This window comes from Procambarus clarkii, chromosome 78 (assembly GCF_040958095.1).
Source record: "Procambarus clarkii isolate CNS0578487 chromosome 78, FALCON_Pclarkii_2.0, whole genome shotgun sequence".
Lineage (NCBI taxonomy): Eukaryota > Metazoa > Arthropoda > Malacostraca > Decapoda > Cambaridae > Procambarus > Procambarus clarkii.
The window spans coordinates 8,380,532-8,405,618 of record NC_091227.1 but is presented as its reverse complement, the minus strand read 5'-3'; the positions used below and the strand labels follow the sequence as shown (position 1 = coordinate 8,405,618).

Below are 25,087 nucleotides of genomic sequence, written 5' to 3'. Positions count from 1 at the left end.
TTTTAATTAGAATAAACCAATTAGGAGAGAAATATTTGAAAATAACAAAAATCACTCTGCTTGTTAGGCAAATTAGGTCTTGCATACTAGGCCAAGTAGTGCAGTTCTGGGTATTAGGTAAGACATTTATATTTTATATATTCAGTATATTGCACTCTTATGTTGAATCGAACGAGTCGAAAGCACTAAGCCGTTAACCTTTCATTTTTCACTGTGGTTATTCTGTAAATAATCATGTAAAACAGGATAAACAAAATTGTCATTATTCAATAAATTAGTGTGTATTTTCTTAATGTTCTAGTGCTATGCACAGAGAATGCCTCTTTCATCAATATCCATTGTACAAAATGCTTCTTACTGTACTATAGCTGCAGGATTAAGGGTCTGTTATATATATTCAATTTCCTATCCAGAATTTTGTTGATTAGGAATTTAACCATACAATTTACTATTATGAAAAAATAGCATCCTTTATGCATGACTGATTAAGTCAGTCAAGTTATGTGTTCTTAAGTATTTTCATACACCGTACAATAAAATCAATACTTATATCATATTTATCAGAATCAATAGAATAAACTGATCTTCAAAACTTAAAGCCATTAGAGCTTGTCTGAGATCCATTTCTTCAAACTGATGCTATGTATAAATGCATTAAAGAAAGATAACATATGATAAATAACCTTTGTAATAATATTTACATATACAGTACTGTATGTGCAATTGAAGTAACAAAACAATACTTGCTCGAGTCATATCCCAAACATATACTGTATAAAGATTTTATTCACATAACTGCCTGACTGGCTTATTATAAAAAATTAACAATGACGTTCATTATTGCATAATAACAATCAATATGGCAATATATTCTCAGACAATTGCAAAGTTAACTATATTCAGAAAAGTGTCACATGCTTTCTTCACCAAAACACAGAATTGTAAAAAGCTGTATCAACGTCACTGACAAATACTACAAAAATTTGTGAAAAATTTATTTTCTTATTAATTTTTTAAGGTTTGTGAGAGGCTGAATCAACAGCTTCACTGACAAAGACTACAAAAGTGGGGTGAAAGTTTATAGTGAAGCTTTATCAACATTATCACTGACAAATACTACAAAACTGGGTGAACATGTTGTCTATAAAACACGACAGCAGAGACCACAGTTGTGTCGACACAAGTGCAACGTATGACTAACACTTAAAGACAGTAAAGATCATGAAAAATTTGGCAGTTTTTGAGACTAAAGGAAGAGCTTCGAATGTCAGTACTCCAGCTTCAGAATTTATCTGTAAAATAAATATTTATTTATCAGTAAAATGATAATAAATCCAACTACAATATAGTACTATACAGTAAATCAAAACATATTTTCTTCTGAACAATATTATAACAATATTGAAATTTTCAGCAACCTTTGAAGTTCAGTATATGAAGGTAGCTGAAATGCCTTAGGATGATTATGAATGATGCAGTCATTAACAGCAAGAGAAGTTCCTTAAGGAAACATAGTATCAAAGATATAGTGATAAACAAATACAACTATGGTTCACACAGATACTGTAGAGTATAACACACTACAGTATTGTGAGCACAAAATTAGGAGTCAGATAATAAATGCATATCAATCTATACCATTACTAAGCACAGTGAACAGTCAAATAACAATTGAAAGGACCCATGTACAGACATTACCATTAATGCATGACCATTACCAACCATTGCACTTGTCATGATTACCACATACCAAATTCTTAGGGGTAATTGATAAAGCAGACAAGGGTAGAATATTTGGAATAGCTGGTATATGAAGAATGAAACACAAGTGGAAACAATGAAACACAAGTGCCCAAATGAGTCACAGAGATACAGTGTCTGAGTTGTGTAGTAGTGGAGGCAGACTATATACATATTTTCAAATATAGATAAGACAGTCCAATAGGCTTGAGAACCTGTATATACCAGTCAACAGAAGGTTGAGAGGCATCACCAAAAAGTTAAAACTGAATCTCACAAGGCCAATAAGGCGAGTACATTAATGACTCCAATATAGCCAAACTATGGTTAGAGCACTTTCCCTTGCAGATTTCTTATTCTTCTACATTTATGTACAATATGAAAATATTTTTTTAATTTTTTATGTTAATTGTTGGGTGTGGGTGCATATTTATTTGCATTTATCTGCTTCTTACAGTATTTTTTGAAAGCATGACGACCTTGCCAAACATCCTGTTGTTTGGAAAATATTTCTAGGCACCTTGAAAAATGTCAAACATCACATTCAAGGAGCATATATTTTCAGGCAACAAATGTCAAATATTGCTGCCAAAAGGTTAAGCAAGTAACAGAAAGGCATAACTCAAAAACATATTTTTACTAAGGTTATTTTTCTCCAGCTTACCGACAAAGAGTAGCATCAATTTGTGTAAGTGATGGGAGGGCCAGTTTGATCTTGCGACGGTAATTAGGGTCACGTTGTAAAGGATTTCCCTCTAGATAAACTGTCTGTAAACCTTTGGCATTTTCTAGCTGCTTCAAGTCATTCCATTCGCTGATCTGGTTACCATTAAACTAAAATGAAAGAAGAGTCAGCATTAGTCACATGAATATTCTAAAAGTGGAACAACTTTTCCTCAAAATGTACAGTAAAGTGAAACTTCACAGCTTCACAAGTGGATTTGTTCATGTAATGTATCACGCTATTGTGCTTTGTGTATGTATTGAAGTAAGGGGGAAGAGGTAGAACATCTGGTTGACAGCCCAGGTGCATGGGGGAATTGTGTAAAGCCCCGGTTTGTCTCAGAGAGGCTGCGGGATCCGTGTGAGGGCAGTAATACTCCCGGTTGCAAGTCTTTTACCATGTTGTGGCGCAATTGACTAAGGTGCGTCTGGGATCATCCCGGACGTAGGTTCAAACCCTCATCACGGCCCTTGTGGATTTGTTCATGTTAGTTATTGTTCATATTAAGCATGTCAGTTATCATCCAAGTTAAGCATGTTAATAATTCTTCATATTTCACCAAATCCCTCTTGAGAATCCAGATTTTATGTTGAGAAATCCAGATTCCTGAAGGAAGATTCAGTGGGCAAAATAAGTTCATTGTTTAGAGGGATTTGTTATAGAGGTCTAGATTTGGTACTTTGGATTTGGTGAACTGTACTAAAAGTTGGAAATAATATAAAGTAATTGCCATTATAGATTTGAGCTTGAGTTAACATCCCAATCTAAAAATTTACCTTTATCACATTCCTCTTTTATACATTGTACAGTACTGTATATAATAATATGTATAGGTTTATATGGCTATTTTTGCCATTACTGGCTGATATAACTGTACATACTTATGGGGTATGATGCACATGTTTCACATTTATTTATTTATTTATTTATTTATTTATTTATTTATATACATGAAGGTACATTGGGTTTGTGAGAATACATAGCATAGTATTTACAATCTTGTAAAGCCACTTGTACGTGCAGCGTTTCGGGCAGGTCCTTAATCTAACAGATAATTTTAAGTAGGTAAATTCCAGCAGAATTAATAAAATGATAACAAATACATTGCAAGAAAAAAATGAGATGAGAGAGATTAGTAAGTATATTAAAGCACATTGGTATATTAAAGCTCTGATTGATTACATTGACAGCTTGATTGGTAATTTAAACAAGATTAATAGGCACCATACAGCAGATTGATAGCACATATAAAAGACAGCAATGATCACAATGGTAAAGATGTTTGAATTGGGTACATAAAGATTGGAAGATTGGGTAGCAACAGATACAGTGCAATTTTAAAGCAACAAGGTAAAAAACTAGAAAGATGAAATTAGGTACTTTTTAGTTTTGTTTTTGAATGACTCAAAAGTTGGACAGCTTTTCAATTCATTAGGGAGTGAGTTCCATAGACTAGGTCCCTTTATTTGCATAGAGTGTTTACACAGATTAAGTTTGACTCTGGGGATATCAAAGAGATATTTATTTCTGGTGTGGTGATAATGGGTCCTATTACATCTGTCCAGGGAGAGTTTCAGAGCAGGATTTGCATTTAAGAACAGGGTTTTGTAAATGTAGTTGATACAAGAGAATTTGTGGAGTGAGATTATGTTTAGCAAGTTTAGGGAGCTAAACAAGGGGTCTGAGTGTTGTCTGAAAGCAGAATTTGTTATTATTCTGATAGCAGATTTTTGCTGGGTGATAATGGACTTGAGGTGGTTTGCAGTGGTTGAACCCCATGCACAGATACCATAATTAAGATAGGGATAGATTAGTGCATAATATAGAGAGATGAGAGCAGAGTTAGGTACATAATATCTGATTTTGGAGAGTATACCAACTGTTTTAGAGACTTTCTTAGTTATGTGTTGTATGTGGGTGCTGAAGTTGAGTCTCTTGTCTAGGAATAGGCCAAAAAACTTTCCATCATTTTTATTACTAATGTTTACATTGTCTATCTGAAGCTAAATTGCATTTATAGATTTGCTTCCAAATAAGATGTAGTAGGTCTTTTCTATGTTAAGTGTTATTTTGTTGGTTAACATCCATAAGTGGACTTTTTTTAGTTCATTATTAACAACATTATTTAGTGTATGTGGGTTGGGGTTAGAGTAGATGAGGGTAGTATCATCAGCAAACAATATAGGTTTCAGAATGTTAGAGACATTAGGCAGATCATTGATGTATATAAGAAATAGGTGGTGTCCCAAGATACTGCCCTGTGGCACTCCAACGGTTATTGGTAGAGTGGGAGAGGTTATATCATTGATGGCTACATATTGGTGTCTATCACTAAGATAGGATTGGATATAGTCCAGTGCATGGCCTCGGATTCCATAATGAAGGAGTTTACATAAGAGGTAGTTGTGATTAACTGTATCAAAGGCCTTTCTCAGGTCAATGAAGAGTCCAATCGGAAACTCAGTTTTGTCAAGGGCTGAGTAAATTATATCAAGGAGACTAATAATTGCATCGTTGGTACTCTTTTGGGAGCGGAAGCCAAACTGACAGGGGCTAAGTATGTCGAATTTTACGAGGTAGGAGTAGAGCTGTTTGTAGATATTTTTTTCAAATATTTTTGATAGTATGGGAGCCGGTCGGCCGAGCGAACAGCACGCTGGACTTGTGATCCTGTGGTCCTGGGTTTGATCCCAGGCGCCGTCGAGAAACAATGGGCAGAGTTTCTTTCACCCTATGCCCCTGTTACCTAGCAGTAAAATAGGTACCTGGGTGTTAGTCAGCTGTCACGGGCTGCTTCCTGGGGGGGGAGGCCTGGTCGAGGACTGGGCCGCGGGGACACTAAAAAACCCCGAAATCATCTCGAGATAACCTCAAGATGGGTATGTTTGATATTGGTCTATAATTGTTCATGTCTGCCGGATTACCTCCTTTATGAACTGGCGTTACTCTTGCTTTTTTAAGGATATCTGGGAAGGTATGACACTCAAGGGATTTGTTGAACAGCAGAGCTATGGGTGGCGCAAGGGCATGGGAGGCACTCTTGTATACAATGGATGGGATTTCACTGATGTTCCCAGCTTTGGTTTTTAGTGAGTGTATGATGGACATAACATTTGTGTCACATTGGTGCACATTTGTGCACCAATGTGCAGTGTCATTTGCACATGGTGCAAATGAGAATGGAAAAATGTTGAAAATTAAGAATACATGCAAACAAGAAGACATACTGTACCCAGAATTCTTCTAGCTCGGTAAGATGATTAATGTTTCCAATCTTTTTAATTCTGTTAACAGCCATGTCCAAGGTTTGAAGCTTTACATTATTGTCAAGACCTTCCAGAACCTCTATGCCATTATGAGAACAGTAAAGCTGCTCCAAATTGACGAGTCTACCAAGACCTTCAATCTTGGTTATTCGGTTACTCTGAAAACAATATTTTTCAGATTAGTACTTTAAAAATAATATATAATTAATAATGTTAGCACCTAATATCCTACTTACAACTATGTAGCAGGTAATAATTGCACTACTAATAAAACACTTCCCACTCACTCCCATCTAGTGTAAGGAATGGGCCTATTTAGACCTTAAATTATATGAACACAGGCGAATCCTTCACCAAAAATGTGTCATGTTTGAAAAAATGCCAATAGGACTCTCTCATTATATTCTAGGCTTGAAAAGACTTTTGGAGTTTCCCAGGAGAAAAGCTTGTCTGCACAAGTACAGCTTGTATTTCTGTGAGTAGGAATCTTTGAAATATATAAACATTACTCAAGTGTTAGAATAAACTGAAAAAGAACAGTGCATATTTTATTTTTTTTATTAAGTGTTAAATATAGAAATCTAGACTCATGCCCTAAGTGGTCATAAGGAGTAGGTGAGCAGCTCGAATGTGGAACTGTGACACACGTGGTCGAGATGGTTGTGATGATATTTTTGGTCTGTTCATTGATACTCATAACAGTGTAAATTATTCCAAGGGGTGGTGTTTTTAGGCTATTTGGTAAAATTAATCTAGATAGATATGACAGTAACAGTGTGTGATCCAGTTTAATAATTGATATATGCTTTGTGTGTGGTTGTCACATGTGTCAACCTGATGGAAAAATTAAGTTGATTTTATCATTTTCATGTGTTTTCCTGTGACCTTAATCAAAAAGATCAAAAGATCAAGGAGCTGAGTTATTTTATATAATCATTTTAATTGTACTGAGAAGGACGAGTTCCCCACAACAAGGTACATATTATCAATATATTATGTCACTTATCTGTTATAATTAGTAGAATGAGCCAAAAAAAGTAACCAGTACCCCTTATACTAGCTTTATATATGATCACCCACGATAAACTTACATGCCCCTTAAATTTTGTTTACCAAATTTCATATCACTCACCTGTACACCCAGTATCTCAAGGTTGATAAGCGAGTCCAGATTTTGTAACTTCATAATTTTGTTCTTGCCCAAGAAGATGCTATTTAAATTTGTCATTCCATCTAGGTTTTCAATGACCTGTTGGTTAGTGTATAATTTATTTCTACTGTATTAATCCCTCAATAACAAAAAATATATTAAATTACATGGCATATTTTCAAGACAATTCTGTCATCTTGCTTCCCATTGTTTTAGCCTATCTCTATGGTATGTTGCTTTCTCTGAACAGTTCCTCTCTCATTGTTTTAGAGGTAGTCTAATAAGCAGCATGGGAAGAAGGCTTAGAGGAACAATTAAGGAGCCCTTGCTCAGAAAGAGCACCGAGTGGAATGCAACAATCCTCTTTTAAGTGGCCACCTATGTGAGATCAGTCTTAGAGTATGCAGTCCCATCATGGAGCCCCCACCTAAAGAAACACATTGGGAAACTGGAAAAGATTCAGAAATTTGTGACGAGGCTAGTCCCGGAGTTGCATGGGATGGGATATGAAGAGCGACTGAAGGTACTGAACCTGACATTAGAAAAAAGGAAGGAGCGGGTAGATATGATAGCAGCATACAAAATACTTTGGAGTGACAGTGGAAATAGATGAAATGTTCACACAGAATACCGGCAAAACAAGGGAACATGGGTGGAAGCTAGAATCTCAGTTGTCGTAAATATGTTAAAAAGTTTTGTTTTAGGGTGAGAGTAGTGGGTAAATGGAATGAATTAAAGGAGTACATTGTGGAGGCAAGCCACTATTCACAGCTTTAAAATTAAGTATGATTGAGCAGAAGGATCAGAGTCATTACTTTAAACAACCAAAAGGCTAGAAAGTAGGATCCAAGAGCCAACACTCGATCCTACAGGCACAAATAGGTGAGTACACACACACACACACACACACACACACACACACAAAAGGTGCAAAGACATGCTACTAAGTGGCTCCCAGAACTGAAGGGCAAGAGCTATGAGGAGAGGTTAGAGGCATTAAATATGCCAAAACTAGAAGACAGAAGAAAAAGAGGTGATATGATCACTACGTACAAAATAGTAACAGGAATTGATAAAATCGATAGGGAAGATTTCCTGAGACCTGGAACTTCAAGAACAAGAGGTCATAGATTTAAACTAGCTAAACAAAGATGTCGAAGAAATATAAGAAAATTCACTTTCGCAAACAGAGTGGTAGACGGTTGGAACAAGTTAGGTGAGAAGGTGGTGGAGGCCAAGACCGTCAGTAGTTTCAAAGCATTATATGACAAAGAGTGCTGGGAAGACGGGACACCACGAGCGTAGCTCTCATCCTGTAACTACACTTAGGTAATTACACTCACACACACACACATACATACATATACATATACATATACATATATATATATATATATATATATATATATATATATATATATATATATATATATATATATGCAAAAAATTTAATATTCCAATTTTATTATCAAGGAATTTATCAAGGAATTTATCAAGCTACATTTGAAGAGCAGTTTACTTAATCCCTGGAGCACCACTAAGGTATCTGGAGGCAATCCATCTCTTCATGTCATGTTATATATAATGCAGTAAGTAATAATAACAAAATAAACACCAGTTTTAGGGTTCCAGAGCTGTTGAACAAGTTACCAATTAACATCTGTTGTTACCAAGCATAAGTTTATGAGTTCAAGCACAAGTTGTATTAAATAAGAGCTGCCTCAAATGGGCCAATAGGCCTTCTGCAGATTTGTTATTATTATGTTTTATATGTTAACTGATTACACATTGGCTTGATAGTTACTCATGACTCAACTGTCACTTCCACAGAAACAATGTGTGGGAATGAGTTCATAATCAGCATAAATAGCTACACTATTGCATCAATATTTTAGGCATTTCAAATACTGTACATTTATCAGATTTCTCACCCTTATTTTGTTGTCCCCAAGTTCAAGTAATTCCAGATTTCTTAAATGATTGACATTTTCAATCCGTGATATCTTGTTAGCACATAAGAACAGCTTCTTCAGGTTGGTTAGCCCCTCCAAGTTCTCTATTTTTCTGATTCGATTGAAAGAGACATCAAGAACCCTAAAAATAAAAAAAAATAAAAAAAGCGTTGAATGTAATGAAACGCCAGTTTCTGGGTGAGACCCGGAGGCTCCCCGGAGCCATACCAGGCTATTGTGTATATATTAGACCATGGCAACAGTCAATCGATGGAGTTCTATGCCTACTGGGGACTGCGTGCCAGAACCTGGCCCCCCTCAGAGAGGCACAAGGAGCAATGGCCTATAGACACCCACAAAGTAGTTGGAAACAGTCTATATCTGCCATCTACCAGGTCAGGCACCCAGAAAGGTAGAAATCCCAACACAAATTACAGCTGGTTAAAAATTACAAACTAACAGCTGAATGAGCAAGCAGAACTCCCCAATCAGAAAACAAGCAAACAAGCATGACATCACCACTGCCACCGCATCGCTGTCTGCGCAGCTTCCCCCTCCCCAGGCGGAAAAAACAGGGGCCCCAGATCTCCTGCGCTGGCTACCCAACCCCAGCTCAGAGGCTGGATATCAAAAATGCAAAAAACTGCCGACCGGAGGAAGGGAGGGATGCTGGGGAGCCTCCGGGTCTCATCCAGAAAATGGTGTTTCGTTAAATTCAACGCTGGTTTTCTGTGGAGAACCCCTTGGCTCCCCGAAGTTACCTAACCAAAGATAAAGGAAAAGAGGGACTTACCCGAAAGGTGGTCACCACTCGCTCCTCAACTCAAAGTCGAGACAGAGACAACTGGCTGCAACCTGCGACCCAAGGTTAAACATGCCTGAGAAGGGCCCAGAACTTTAACGAGGTATCACGCGGCCAGGACCCTGTTTGACCTCCCAAGTAATGGCGAAGAGCTGCAACCAGGCACAAAACATGATGCACCCCTGAATGAACCAACTAAGCATCAATAACCCAAGGACCCCTCCGGAAAGAAGCAGTCTCATTCTTCGCCAGAAAAGAGGAGACAGATGAAAACAAACAAAATGACCACCAGGACCGAAAGAGCAGAAACCCCTGTGCTGGAGGAGAGCATGAAGCTCCCCGACCCTACCCCAAGAGGCCAATGCCAACAAGAAAAAGAGCCTTAGAAAAACATTATTGAACCGAAGAAGCCACTACAAACTGAGGAGAACAGAGAAAGAGAGGCAGACGGAGGTAGATTGACGAAGATTGAAAAGGATTGAAGCCAGAGTCGATCGACTGCCACCCAACACAACCACCTCAGAACTGGGGTTGGGTAGCTGACACAGGAGGTCTGGGGTCCCCCCATCCCCCTCCTGGGATGGGGGAAGCTGTGCAGACAGCGATGCGGCAGCTGTGGTCACGTCATGCTTGTTTGCTTGTTTCCTGATTGGGGAGTTCTGCTAGCTTGTTCGGCTTTTGGCTTGCAATTTTTAATCAGCTGTAGTTTGTTTTGGGGATTGCTATCTTTCGGGGTGCCTGACCTGTTTGATTGCAGATATAGACTGCTTCCAACTATATGGGGGGTGTCTACAGCCCATTGCTCCTCATGCCTCTCTGAGGGGGGGTCAGGTTCTTGCTTGTGGTTCCCAGTAGGCATAGAACTCCATCAATTGACTCTTGCCACGGTCTAATTTATACGCATCAGCCCGGTATAGCTCCGGGGAGCTGAAGGGGCTCTCCACAGAAAAACAATACTGTATTAATAATTGATTTATGGGTAAATAAGCAAATGCAGTTGGTGTATATGCATATACCTGTACAGTACAGTGAGTGAGTCAGTGTGGGCATTTGGGGGTTATTTCCCCCCATACAGTCTTCTGTTCTCTATTGAATAATCTCTACAAATCTTTGACTTCCTTGGGCCTTTAGATTATGCCATTCCCTGTGTGTGCAAGTATTTCCGATGGGATATGAGTGTACCGAGTTTGCACTGGTTGGCCAATGTTTGCTGCCGTCCTTGGTGAACACTGGTGATTAGCTGCAAGTCTGGCACTTTTTGGTCTTCCTTGGTTTTCCCACTTTGTACAGGTGCACAAAGTTGTCCCTGCTCTCTTTTGACTTGGTGGGAGTCTAGTACAGCAAGTGCTATTTCGCAGTGCGTTTTTTCCAGCCGCCCTGTCTGCTGTCTGTCTTCCAACCGCCATTCCAGTATGCTGCTGTATGAACTTTTGCTCCCAAACTGACCTGGGGCTCTCCATCTGTGTGTTAGCTACTTTCAGACTGGGGTCCTGGCTTGGGACTCCTGGTTTGCATTACTTTCCACAAGAGCCTCACTTTTTCTCCCTTGGGGGCAGTTTCTTCCGGCAGTCCTCAGCTCTTGTCGGAACTTTGCACTATCAGGGAGATGTTGGTTTTATCTTTCTTTGCACTCAATGCTTTCATTTTTTCTTGTATGCCACATCACAGCCCAATTGTCATGGTGTTCTTTCAGATTCTTTCTCCTGTGGCCATGTGTGTTATCCTTGGTGCAGGCATCCACACGTTGTTCCCCGGTGCAGCTCTGCTCTTAGTGGTTTTGTTCCATATGTTTCCAGAATCTGTGCCCAGTTGTTACTAGCCAGGGGGGGCTAGTAACACTAGGCACACTAGGCTGTGTGCCTGAGGGGTTCCAGGGCTGCTGGCCTCACTGCTAAGAGGCTGAGTACCTAGTTGTTCCCAGAATATTCATGCTGATCTTCCTAAAAAGTGAACCAGGTGTTTTTGGGCTGTGTGCCAATCTTTGCCTTTGTTGTGTGCCCACCACTTTCCCGATTCTCAGCCAACTTCTCTCTGGCTGGTGTTCTTGTCTGTTCTCGGACTATAAGCCCAGTTTTCCCAGGTTGTGAGCCTAGCTATTTTTTTGAGCAGGGTTTTTTTTCCCTAATTGTGTCCAGCTGTTTTACTAGGCCAAGTACTTGGACATCTTGTAGGCACACTGTCCAGATGTCATTCAGCCTGTGTGCCAAGCTGTTTTCTGGACTGTGTGCTTGGTTGTTTATTCCAGGCTGTGTGACTCACTGTTTTCCAAACTAATTTTGCCTTCTTCCTCCTAGTTTTATGTTGATGAATACCCCACTGTATCATTATTACCCCCATTTTCTGTCATGGGATGGTGAGATACCAGTCTAGAGGGAAGTGGGGAACCAAGGAAAGTGAAGAAGGTTAAAGACATGCATCCAGTGCTTCATATGACTAAGTGAAGAATGCTACCCTGTAATTTGATAATTTACAAATACTGTACTTTAAAATGTTATTTCTCACCTTGAATACATTTCATTTATAGATTAAATTTAACATACAATATAGTATATACTGTATAATAATAAAGGTGTGCTTAGAAACTTTTAAACATTAAATCCAAATATTCCAGTTAAAATTCAGAACACTAAAGCTCCATTTCTAATGTTTCATATAATAAAGAAATTTACTACATAATTATCAGTTTTCTTTTCTCCAATTTTTTGTTGTAATAATTCCAGCCAAACACTTCTTGGTCACTATATCAATTAATTATATTCTGATTGCATCTAAATGACTAGTTTCATTATTATACTGAGTGACAGCTTTTATCGGCATTTTCTTATTACAATACTGAAATTATTTTAATATATCCCTCATCTATTATACGGTACAGTACAAGAAAGAGATATAGGAGTGAATGCACATACTGTATAGATAATTCTACCCATATATAATTATTATACAGCAATAAAAGCATCAGACTAATGCATAAAACTAGTACTCTACTTCAAAGTTATCCAGTCCACCAGTGAACCTTCTCAATGACAGAAGTGACATTAACCTTACCATCTCTATCAGTATTAGTACAGTATTTAATGTAAGTTACAATAACTATATAAGCCTGCTAATTCTATCTCAAACCCAGTAAAAATCTATTCTCCTGAAATGTACACAGGATAAAACCCTTATGTGCTATTGGTATAACAAAAGACATAAAATATCAGCATACTCAAGATTGACTAGTGCAGATAGATTTTCAATAACGTGAATTTGATTATCATACAGTTCCAACTCTTTGAGCATGGTAAGCGTATGAAGATTTTCAATTTTTTTTATAAGATTCCATCGCAAACAAAGCGTCTCTACACACGTCAGCGACTCCAGATTTTCTATCTTGGCAATGCGACGGTGATTCAGATCTACCTCCTGAAATGATATTGAAAGTATTATTTCAGTTAGTAATGAACCTTTGTTTAATTTTAAAAAATATATACAGTACTGCACTAATGATGAGCTGTAAGAAACATCCTATAACAGTAAAAAGCAAGGACTTCTGTCTGAACTTAAAGTACTGTATGTGACAAAAATATTAAGCAGTGAATAAAGCTTACTTTATTTTACTTCTATGTAGTCAAAATATTGGTTTTGGAACAAATAAAAAATTTCCAATAGATAATTAATAAAAATCCATGTATCATAAACTTAGGCAAGAAGGTGAATGAATACTGTACTGCACTTGCATAGATTCAAGAGTGCAGTGTACAGTATCTTTTAAACCCTTTTACATATTAAAATTGGATGTTCACAGGATGTAAGTGAATATACAAGTGATAAAAAATTTAACTCACCACTGCATTGGGGTCAAGGATGACAAGATCCTCCGTTTCACCATCATCTGCGTCGGCTGAAGAAAATATGAATTCAGTCCCCTTTTATATATATACAGTATGTGTTTTTAATCACATGAAGGCAACTGAGACAGGTATCTCCAGGCCAGTTTATCTCATGTTATAATTCATAGTTCATTGTGTCAGGGGACAGGAAGCCAGAGTGTATTCATACACGTTTGGCTTTCATTGAGGTTGTACCCCCCCCCCCCCAGGCTGAATTACTGACCCAACCCAGAATGCAACCCCCACAACAAGCTGACTAACTCCTGAATACCTACTCACTGCCAGGTGAACAGAGGTATTACGTGAAAGTAAATGTGCCCAACCATTTCTGTTCTGCCTGGGATTCGAACCCGGAATTCTCAATTGTGCGTCGAGAACAAACCCGACAGTACTACTGGGACACTTTATGAACATGGTGTTAGGAGTACAAGAGGTGCAATGATTACAGGGTTGTGTAATGTGTGCTGGGGATATAATGAGTGCATGGTATATACATAACTCTAATGAGCTCAGAGAGTGTAAGATATGCAGATTGTTGTGACAGGTAAAGGCCTATGTATAAGTTCAGGCTGGTGAAAAGAGAATAAGTTGGTGATTGTCGAGTTGGTGGTGGTAGTTAAATGAAGGAAGAAAATATGTAGAAAATTAAATGATGTTGGTTGTATATGGTAATACTGTACTGAAGTAATGTACAGTATATGGTAGTACTGGAATTTATCACTATTAGAATTACAGTATGTTATTTTCAGCTGTTAGGTTGAAGACTTTATTTAAATCTGCTTATAGCTTTTGTCTCTTTCACAGAGGTAATTTTCATGCTGATTTAATTATAGTCTGTAAAGGATGACATGACACTGTGACGTTTTGTCTATATAGTATCTGATATGAGAATGAGAAAAAGCAGTGTGCAAGTATCATGCTTTTGGATACAAAGCTTCTCACTGTGTTTGGACCTGCCCTAGCTGCAGTGCTAGTGTGGGATGTTGCCCTACCCTGACTGCTGTGCCAATATATATAGATGTGATTTTGACCTGCCCTGACTGCTGCACCAGTATGGGACATTGACCTACCCTGACTGCTGCACCAGTATGGGACGTTGACCTACCCTGACTGCCGCATTAGTATGGGACGTTGACCTGCCTTGACTGCTGCACCAGTATGGGACGTTGACCTACCCTGACTGCCGCATTAGTATGGGATGTTGACCTGCCCTGGTGGCTGCACCAGTATGGGACATTGAGCTGCCCTGACTGCCGCATTAGTATGGGACGTTGACCTGCCTTGACTGCTGCACCAGTATGGGACGTTGACCTACCCTGACTGCCGCATTAGTATGGGATGTTGACCTGCCCTGGTGGCTGCACCAGTATGGGACATTGACCTGCCCTGACTGCCACATTAGTATGGGACGTTGACCTGCCTTGACTGCTGCACCAGTATGGGACATTGACCTGCTGTGCTGGTTATCTCGAGGTTATCTTGAGATGATTTCGGGGCTTTTTAGTATCCCCGCGGCCCATCTTCGACCAGGCCTCCACCCCTAGGAAGCAGCCCATGACAGCTGACTAACACCCAGGTACCTATTTTACTGCTAGGTAACAGGGGTATAGGGTGAAAGAAACTCTGCCCATTGTTTCTCACCGGCGCCTGGAATCGAACCCAGGACCACAGGATCACAAGTCCAGCGTGCTGTCCGCTCGGCCAACCGACTCTGGTCATTCTAATTATTATTCCGATTATTCGATTCGTTCCGATTATTCTAACCATGAAACCGGTAGGATCTTACCTAAGAAAACAATTGAGTGGGAAGGCTGGGAAAACTCCCACTATGAAACCTGTGTACTTATAGACCACTGTACCCAACAGGTAACTATTTTTTACCAAATTTTATGTCAGCTTTTAAGTTTCATAAATACCTCTGGATTCTTCCTCAGGATCAGATTCAACTGCAGGTTCATCATATTCTTCACTCTGATTGTTAGGTGATACTTCCTCTGACTCTTGGGACATCTTTCCTTCTTTTGGTGACCAGTCACAGCCACCTGCAAAGTTTTGCTGAAAATAGTAATGAGATTGTAACATATTAGCTTGACTACTATCTTCACCTTTACCAGTTATCTATACCTATGAGACCTAATTTCCTCTGGTGCTGTAGTTCCCTTGAGTTTTGTTTGAGAAAAACAAAGAGTACAAAAAAAATATTCACGACATGGTCGTGAATAGTTCGGTAATGTAATGGTAATGTCAAGGTTTAGAAATCAAAATAATACAAGGACTACAAGGAAATAAAAATGGAGGAATAAATCACTAGTCCAACATGCAAACTTATCTCAAAATACAACCAATTACATATGTATTGATATTCAAATTTTAATCACAATACTGTATTGGCATCAGGAGAAACCGCCCTCTCCAGTAAGCCATACCTTTATAAAACATTTCTACATATGTTAGATAATGATGGTTACCTTTGGTTGTGTTAATACTAGGCTGGGTTAAATTATTACGTATTTATTTTAGGTGAGGACTGAATTGAGAAAGAGGTGAAACATTTGAATTTGAATTTGAATTTCAAATGACAAACAAAAATATCTAATCTTACTTATCTCAAACCTTTAAAGAAATGGTGTGTATCTAAAAAGATAAAACCAAATACCGTGAAAGACAAACAACATCTGAATCTTATATTACAATAGCCTCTAATGATAAATGGAGTAACACAAGACCAGCAAGCATTGCTGCCTTTGTCAATTTATGGCAGACAATACATATCCACATTTACACCACACTGACATACACTGCAAATGAAAGTGAATATAGGAAATATAAACTGAAGAAGGGCCAAATTGTTAAAGCTGCATGACTTGTTTGTGAACATCACAAACGTATATCATTCTTAATTAATCATGATTGATCACATTGAGATGGCTCTTCAATAGCGAAAAATGCACACCATTTCCTACTTACAGACTCCACTCTCGCAGATCCTAACGCCAAAACTTGGGGGGGGTTAACAAAAAAAAAGAGAAGTCTAAACTGTAGGTGAGTAGAGAAAAAGAGGTTAAATAGGAGTAGAAGCGAGGCAGATGACGGCGAGGTAAACTAGGTGTGTCGCCCCTGACTGCTCTCACTGTTTACATGCAGCTCTTCTAAACCACACGACTTTCTTCCCCCCTTGCCTCTTATACTATATATACGCTTTATATATACATCTTCATAGTATCTAAACACTTGATAATATATATTAATTGAGGGAAATAATTATAAATATACTGCATCTCGTTTTTTTGTATTTTTATTGAAAGCGGCTGCGTGATACTAAATTACGAAGTGTCTCTCAGTGACACTGTTGGTGCCGGGGGAGTACTCACCTAGTTGTGCTTGCGGGGGTTGAGCTCTGGCTCTTTGGTCCCGCCTCTCAACTGTCTGAGACACTGTTTGTTGGTGTCAGGTGAGTGTCAGGAATGTGTCAGTGACACACTGGTGGCTGGTGAGTGTCAGTGAGACACTTGTGGCTGGCGTCGGGGGAGTGTCAGTTATATACTGGCTGATGGCTTGTGTAAGTGACTTATTATTTTTGCTTCTTCTCAGATGTCAGCAAAGTGCTAAACATGCAGAAGCAAAGCTGTTGTGGGTCCCCAGGAGTGGACTATTGCTTTTCCTCTCCACTTGGTTGTATTAATGTTACATCTTGCTCTAGTGGCCTTCATGCAATGAAACTTGATGAGAACATAACTGATGAAAATTTTTCCCCTAATAAAAGGTAGGCATTGTAGTTCACTATATCTACACATTCATCTTATTGTATCATATATGGTTCACTAATTAATAAGTGAAAGTGCTATTAAATAAATTATTAATATATTTTACAGAACTGAGAATATTTTTTTTTTGTTTTAGTAAAGCAAACTTATCTCACAGAACAAAGGTGCAGTTGCTGAGAGGTGACTTGGAAAATGAACCAGAAATTATACAGCAATGTCTTAAGTGGCTTCAGATGTATTTCACGAGCCCAAAACTTCTAATCAATGTGTCAAGGCCAGACATATGTTGTTTCAAGCAGTTAAGCCCTGGTGAGTTCATAGATAACACCCACGCTTGATAGATTTTATGCACCCATTTCATATCTCGTTTTTTTCAATTGAACAAAAGAAAAGAATTATAATTTATCACGTTTTCTCAAAATTTACAGGATTCCATACTCGAGTTTGGCAAACTCTTGCAGATACTGTTGGTCCAGGAGAAGTAATCACTTATGGGGCTCTTGCAACGATGTTGAAGAATCCAGGTGAGAAATAGACCTAAGTTTTAACAAATATGGGCTCATTAGGTAGGGAAACTAATTTTCTTTTCCTTCTGCATTTTCAATATCTTGATAATGCCTCATCATATTGACTTGAAACCAATATTGCAAACGGATAGTCATAAAACTGGTGTTTCCTTTTGATACTAAGGAATGTAGTTCTTAGAGGGGTCCCTTTGTTAGCTTCCTGATGCTACAACTTAGATCCATTAAAGCCTTCAGGGAGACACCAATCCAATAAATATAATCGATGACTTAAATACTTATTGGAACCAGAGTCAAAAACTAGTTCCCCAAAGAGACTATGAGGGGTCAATAAATGCCACAGAACTGAATGAAACCCCACCAGAGAAGTGCAATATTCCAAAAATAGGAAATACAGTACTTGGAAACATTTGTAACCCCTTGTTATTGCTGTTTGATCAACACTTCGTTACTCTCGTTCACTTCAAGGTGGCAACCCATGCAACGACCCCAGTGTCTGATGAGTTGGTGCTGGATCATGTTCTCTGGTTGGGATTCTTGGGCTTTGGTGTCCTGATTGTGTGTGCTAAGCTGCCATTTGACTGCGGTTTACAGGCTTTTGGGTTAAATCCTGTTATTGACTGGAGCTTTCTTCTTCTGCCTGTGGCCTCTAACAATTGTCTTGGTTCCTACACACAATCCCTGGCCATCTTTCTGTTTTCTTTGAAGTTGAATAGATGTTTCATTTGGATGGATGGTTTTCTGCAGCTATCTTTATTCTAATGTTCTAAATGTCTACTGTCCTAAATACCTACTGTCCTAAATACCTACTGTCCTAAATACCTACTGTCCTAAATACCTACTGTCCTAAATACCTACTGTCCTAAATACCTACCATCCTAAATACCTACCATCCTAAATACCTACCATCCTAAATGCTTACTGTCCTAAATGCCTTCCATAAAAATATAAGAACATAAGAATTTCATTCAAGCACTCATTTTCATGCATCTATACTCACTAGTGTGTTTTCTCAATTTTCTTCAATTCCTGACCTTTCCTTGCCTTGCAGAGTGAGTTAGATTCTGGTCTTGGCCTCTATGTTAAGCACTGGTCTCAGAGTCCTGGTGTGTTTAGCTAAGACTTGGTGCTACCACAGCTAAGCTCAGGGAGCTTCTTTGGGCTCAACAGAAAAGTGTTTCTTCATACTGAAATGCTTGATTTCCTTGAGAAAATAATAATTTAAATAAAATTATAAAAGCCTTATTATAAATAATTGTATTCCACAACAGGTGCTGTGAGGGCTGTTGGCTCAGCTATGCGCAACAACCCAAATGCCATAATTGTTCCCTGCCACAGAGTTGTCCGTTCCAATAGCATGGGCTTATACCATGGAGGGAAACTACAAAAAGTCAAGTTGTGGCTATTAAATCACGAAGGTGTCAACAAATTCACTTAGGGTAGTGATTACATTATGCAACTTCATCATATTTGTTACATACTTCTCTTATGATTGATATGGTGGCATACTGAATGTATCATGGAGAACAATAGCAAATACAGTTTGCATATTACTGCTTCAAGGAATTGTTAGCAAGATAAAACTTTGATGACATATTATAGTGAATAATATGCATGTCACCCAGTCTAATTAACCCGCCAGCTATGTAGAGAACATTCTTTCTAATTCATAGTAATTAAAAAAATGCTACAGTACTGTAGCAATTTTAAAATTGCTACAGTACTGTAGCAATTTTAAAATTAAAATATTTTTTTCTGCTATATGATTTACTGTATATACAAAAATCTGTACACACAAAATCATTTCAGTGAGATAATTTGGAGAGAACTAATTATATTTTATATATCTTTGTCTAAGTTTGTCAGTACTGTACTGTGTAAAGGTTATTGCTATAAGTTAAATTCTTCAAGGTTTCTAGGTTACCATCGTTTAATTATCAGTTGAAAATTTAGTATTTTGTTGTTAAGAAAGGTTAATGATTAATTTCATTTAAATATTTATCTCTTCTGTAAAGGCACACTACTCAATATTGTGAAATACAAGTACAGTAGTGACTTGTTATTGTTAGCATTGAGGAGTTATTGGGAATTCAAACTGTAATTGCTTTGTCCCTAAAAGGTTTTTAATTTTGTTTAAAGTACATATCATTTAATATTTTTATTAGTTGTATATAAAAGCCTTAACTAATGGTGCTGATATTTAGGGTCTCAGTAATACAGTTAGTCTCTTTCTCAACTCACAATCGGGAATCTTGAGTTCGAATTCCAGGCATATGACAGGGATGGTTGGGCACGTTTACTATCACTTAATGCTTGTGTTCACCTAGCAATAAATAGGTACCCAGGAGTTAGTCAACGGTTGAGGAGTTACATCTTGGGAAGGGTCAGTAGTTCGACCTTGGGACCGCTCCAAGCAACAGCCTGGTGAACCAAACTCTCACAAGTCAAGTCTGGCCTCGGGCCGGGCTTGGGGAGTAGAAGAACTCCCAGAACCCCATCAAGCAGGTATCAACCAGGTATCAACCAGGGAAGCCTCAATATAAGCCTAACATGTATACATACACAGGTTGCCTGTCTCTAACAAAATGAATTGTGAATTATTACATACTTCTCCCTTTAAAATATGAAGAAGACATGACCTATTATTTTGTCATCCAAGGCATCAGAGTGCCAGTTCCTGGTTGTCCCAAATCATTCCCATTAGTTTTGAAACATTTTCATAAATAGTTTAATATTTTTCCAAATTATGTGCTTGAAATATATATATATGATATCCAAGAATATTCTCAAATATATATGTATTTTCAGTATTTTGTAGTTTTACTTCCTAATCTCTTTATCCTATTTAAACAAAATAAAATAATTCCAACAATTGACAATTCTAAATTATGCCATATCATTTGAAAGCCATCTCCAAACTATTAATATTCAAACCCCTTATAGAAGCTGGTCTTAAAAATAAAAAATAAAAAGTCGGTCAATACCCATTACAGTTGTGTACAGTATGGTTTCCTTTAACAAGTGTCTGGCCAAGTAATGTACAGTAGACTTTTAGTGAAGAATGAACACTCAAGGTGAAAATTTTGCTTTGCCCAGTTGCTTCTCTCAAAACAAACTCATCAAATCATATACAGTAACATGATTGTATCTTCCCCAAAAAGGCAGGGAAAACTAGAATAAATCCTCAGGGCCTGTGAGGAAGGGTATATTGTATAAATATTAAAGACATTTCTAAAGTACTGTAGTGAATGAATGAAGTATTTCTTTGAAAGAAAATATTGAATGAAGTGGAACACTAAAAATGTACAGCATATGTAATATAGTACATATAATTCAGCAACAAGCATAACTATCAAGTTAGAGCTGATACTGATATTTGTAGATTACCATTTATCCAGACTGACAGATCTAGAACACTTGAAACAGATAGCCAATTAGCTTATTCTTTGAATTTCAGCAAAATTATTCATTAATATAAGCAAAGAGTACAGTAGATAATTAAGAAATCCAAATTATTGTTTATTTATTTTGCCCAGGTTAATGGACCAATGATGAAGAAGCTCTCCTGTTGATAGTTGTCTATATCAAGGCATTTCATTTAGTGTCAGTACAAGTCTTCATGAGACAGTTGGTGGTTTTCTTACCCATATGGAATACAGTACAGTATAATGAGCTTTATGTTCATTCTTCATGTGCAATGGTATAAACAATTTAGTTATAAATAAAGTACAAATTTATTTATAAATAAATAAAGGACACCCCCTTATCTGGATATGCTTGTTATTTGTTTTGGAGTTTGTCCAAATAAAAATGTGCAATAAGATGGTGATGGTGATTCTTAAACAACGCTGTTTATCTACCTAATTGTGTTTGTGCTGCGTTTTCAGCCATGTTTCCCCCTTTTTTATATTTATTTTTATTTGTTCTCGACACATTTTATTCTTTATACTCAATTAGTATTAAGTTTTAGTCATTAATGTTTTTCCTGCCCAAAACGCTTTGCGTAATAGTGGCTTTAGGCATTGTATGTACTAGCTCCATCTATAAATCGATCAAATTATGTAAAATCTCTTGTATGTATGTACCTTACCTGAATAAACATTTTATTTTATTTTATTTAAAAATGTGTGATAAAGTGGAGTGTTGGAGTGGTACAAGTACATCAACATCTGAGGTACCTATCATCTGGTAAGATAGGTGGTCAGGCTAGACAGACAGACAGACAGGCAAGAGAGCCTCTTGGGCTCAATAGGCTCTCTTGCCCACTGGGCTCAACAGGCTGTGTTCACCAGATCACACACTAGAAGGTGAAGGGACAACGACGTTTCGGTCTGTCCTGGACCATTCTCAAGTCGATTGTGCAATCGACTTGAGAATGGTCCAGGACGGACCGAAACATCGTCGTCCCTTCACCTTCTAGTGTGTGGTCTGGTCAACATACTTCAGCCACGTTATTGTGACTCATCACCTCAACAGGCTGTCTTGCCTGTTGGGCTCAACAGGCTGTCTTGCCTGTTGGGCTTAACAGGCTGTCTTGCCTGTTGGGCTTAACAGGCTGCCTTGCCTGTTGGGCTCAATAAGCTGTCTTGCCTGTTGGGCTCAATAGGCTGTCTTGCCTGTTGGGCTCAATAGGCTGTCTTGCCTGTTGGGCTCAATAGGCTGTCTTGCTTGTTGGGCTCAATAGGTTGTCTTGCCTGTTGGGCTCAACAGGCTGTCTTGCCAGTTGGGCTTAATAGGCTGCCTTGCCTCTTGGGCTCAATAGGCTGTCTTGCCTCTTGGGCTCAATAGGCTACCTTGCCTCTTGGGCTCAACAGGCTGTCTTGCCTCTTGGTTCAACAGGCTACCTTGCCTGTTGGGCTCAACAGGCTGCCTTGCCTGTTGGGCTCTATAGGCCGTCTTCCCTGTTGGGCTCAATAGGCCGTCTTGCCTGTTGGTCTTAACAGGCTGTCTTGCCTGTTGGGCTCAACAGGCTGTCTTACCTGTTGGGCTCAACAGGCTGTCTTACCTGTTGGGCTCAATAGGCTGTCTTGCCTGTTGGGCTCAATAGGCTGTCTTGCCTGTTGGGCTCAGTAGGCTGTCTTGCCTGTTGGGCTCAATAGGCTGTCTTTCCTGTTGGGCTCAATAGGCTGTCTTTCCTGTTGGGCTCAATAGGCTGTCTTGCCTGTTGGGCTCAATAGGCTGTCTTTCCTGTTGGGCTCAATAGGCTGTCTTGCCTGTTGGGCTCAATAGGCTGTCTTGCCTGTTGGGCTCAGTAGGCTGTCTTTCCTGTTGGGCTCAATAGGCTGTCTTTCCTGTTGGGCTCAATAGGCTGTCTTGCCTGTTGAGCCAGCAAGACAGGCTCAACATCATATATATATATATGATGTTATATATCACTTGAATGGTCCCTTATTTTCGGTTATATGTTATATATAGCTTGAATGGTCCCTAATTTTCGGTTATATATACAGTACACGTATAAAGGAGAGAGCTAGAGCTGTCCAAGTTTGGGGGCCAGATGTTTTGGGTTAGTCTCACCAAATTTTACAGGTGGTGTAATACTCCCCTTACTCTCACCAATTTTTACAAATTGGTGGGTGTAAGGGGATAGTCAAAGAGGGAAAGGGGTGGGTGTAAGGGGATAGTCAAAGAGGGAAAAGGGGGAATTGGGGGATGAACCCCATGCTAAGCCCCTCCTTTAAGAAGAGGTTGAGATGAAATGTTTGGGATTGAGTTCATAGACATTATTATTTGTTCATTACACTGTATTACTCAGATATTTGGGAAAACCCACCCTCATGCACTCCTTTGATCAGGAATCTATATTTATAAAAATAGTATTTCTGTGTGTCTGTATAAGGTTGTAGGCCAGATGCTTTAGGTTAGCCTCACTAAATTGTACAGGGTGACTGGTGGGTGTAGGGGGGGGTTGGAATGAAGACGGATATAGGGGGTCAGGATTGATCCCTGTCCCCCTAAAGAGGAGTTGGGGGTTGGCCTCCATGCCTCTTTTATAGACCTAATGAAGTTGGTGAGGGGAAGATACACGAAAAAAACAGGTTCTGGCGAGACATTTGATTTTTTTGGGACTCCTAACATATAAATGAAACATAATTTTTGAGTCAACCACAAGTGGTCAACATGGGATTCTGCACCTGACTCAGTAATACTTTTCTGACAGATTGGTGGGTGTATATATACACAGGCTGTCTGTCCCTGCAGTTACAGCCCCGCTCCTGTGCCAGTTAAGTCCATTACGGGCTCTCCATAGCCCGTGCAACTTGGAACTTTTTGTTCCCAGTAGCTGAATCTATAACAACACCAACATGTCCCCGCAATAAAATGAATTTATTATGAATTTGGTAAGTGGTGGCGGTGAGCCCCCATTGGCGCCCGTCATGGGCGTGATGAAGTCAATGAGGGGAAAGACATGCCAACATGCATGATGGTCTGATAGCACTCCTGGTAATCCTTCATATGTAATAGAGTATCAGCAGAATGCTATACCTAATATTGATAATAATAACAGTAATAATGTAGTTTTGCCCATTGTGTTGATAATTATGGCATATATACAGTATATATTTAGCTTAAATTCGTAATATATCTCTTGATATTCTTTCTTTCAAAACAATTTAAACGATAGCTTTTATTCTTGACAAAAAAAAATCGAGTAAACTGAAAACAACGAAAATACAAGATAATTTGTTCCATATATGGAAAATTTTATCAAACTTTCACAAGTAGACCCGCCTCCTTATGACGTAAAATAAGCGACGGAGCATTACCGAGAAGAAGAATTCCGATCCTTTCTAAACCCCCGTTGGAGTGTTTAGGTGCGAGTGATGGTGGATCTCGGGTGCACATGTGATGCTCCTCCGTCCTCTCCGGTATCATAATAGTGTTTTTGTCCACCACGGTGCTTCTTGAGGAAGTCAGCACTGATGTGTCAGTGAAATTGACTGACTTGTAACGCCTTGTTAAGAGCAATGATGTGGTATTGTGGGGAACGGTAGCCCGCCATCACCACCATCGCCGCAGGTACCCTGGAGCCCGACCACTGGCGGCGGACACACCCATGGATAATGCTTAGAAACACTTCATAACATGTAAGTGAAGACGGTCTTGGCCTCATGTTTTAAGATAGTTTCAATAATATAAGTAAGATAGATTCAATAATATAAATAAGGTGTTGATCATTACCGTATGTTTAATATGTTGTCATAAGCAGATAACTCTGAGAAGCATAACTAGTACTTAAAATAATGACTTTAAATAATATTTTCGAGTATGGGAGAACAGACTACCATT

At 38.7% G+C, this 25,087-nt stretch overlaps 3 protein-coding genes across 6 annotated transcripts in view; 2 read left to right on the top strand and 1 right to left on the bottom strand.

Moving 5' to 3' along the window:
- Positions 1-262: 262 nt before the first annotated feature.
- Positions 263-16,660, bottom strand: sds22 (protein phosphatase 1 regulatory subunit sds22). Of its 3 annotated transcripts, none has more exons than XR_011224945.1 (9): positions 16,477-16,647; positions 15,426-15,564; positions 13,465-13,520; positions 12,846-13,042; positions 8,812-8,974; positions 6,863-6,979; positions 5,692-5,888; positions 2,405-2,574; positions 263-1,292 (listed from the first exon to the last, which is right to left on the bottom strand). XR_011224945.1 is itself a non-coding variant. In XM_045727484.2 (9 exons), the coding sequence occupies exons 2-9, from the start codon at positions 15,517-15,519 to the stop codon at positions 1,289-1,291; spliced, it is 993 nt and encodes a 330-aa protein (XP_045583440.1). In that variant the 5' UTR covers positions 15,520-15,564; positions 16,477-16,660; the 3' UTR covers positions 263-1,288. The 3 variants fall into 3 exon arrangements, 2 of the variants coding, with proteins under 2 accessions (XP_045583440.1, XP_045583441.1); XM_045727484.2 differs by having other exon boundaries at positions 5,697-5,888; positions 16,477-16,660; XM_045727485.2 differs by having other exon boundaries at positions 5,697-5,888; positions 15,426-15,551; positions 16,477-16,651.
- Positions 16,661-16,821: 161 nt separating this feature from the next.
- On the top strand, positions 16,822-20,607 carry agt (O-6-alkylguanine-DNA alkyltransferase). Its single transcript, XM_045727483.2, has 5 exons — positions 16,822-16,960; positions 17,101-17,272; positions 17,431-17,582; positions 17,702-17,797; positions 19,069-20,607. The coding sequence occupies exons 2-5, from the start codon at positions 17,121-17,123 to the stop codon at positions 19,233-19,235; spliced, it is 567 nt and encodes a 188-aa protein (XP_045583439.1). The 5' UTR covers positions 16,822-16,960; positions 17,101-17,120; the 3' UTR covers positions 19,236-20,607.
- A 4,007-nt stretch (positions 20,608-24,614) lies between these two features.
- The window catches only part of CenB1A (Centaurin beta 1A), a 39,742-nt gene continuing 39,269 nt past the window's right edge, over positions 24,615-25,087 (top strand). The window contains exon 1 of one of the 2 annotated variants that reach the window (XM_045727481.2): positions 24,615-24,885. The gene's annotated coding sequence lies outside the window, so the exon portion shown is untranslated. The remainder of the gene's footprint in view (positions 24,886-25,087) is intronic. The other variant, XM_045727480.2, reaches the window with a different exon arrangement.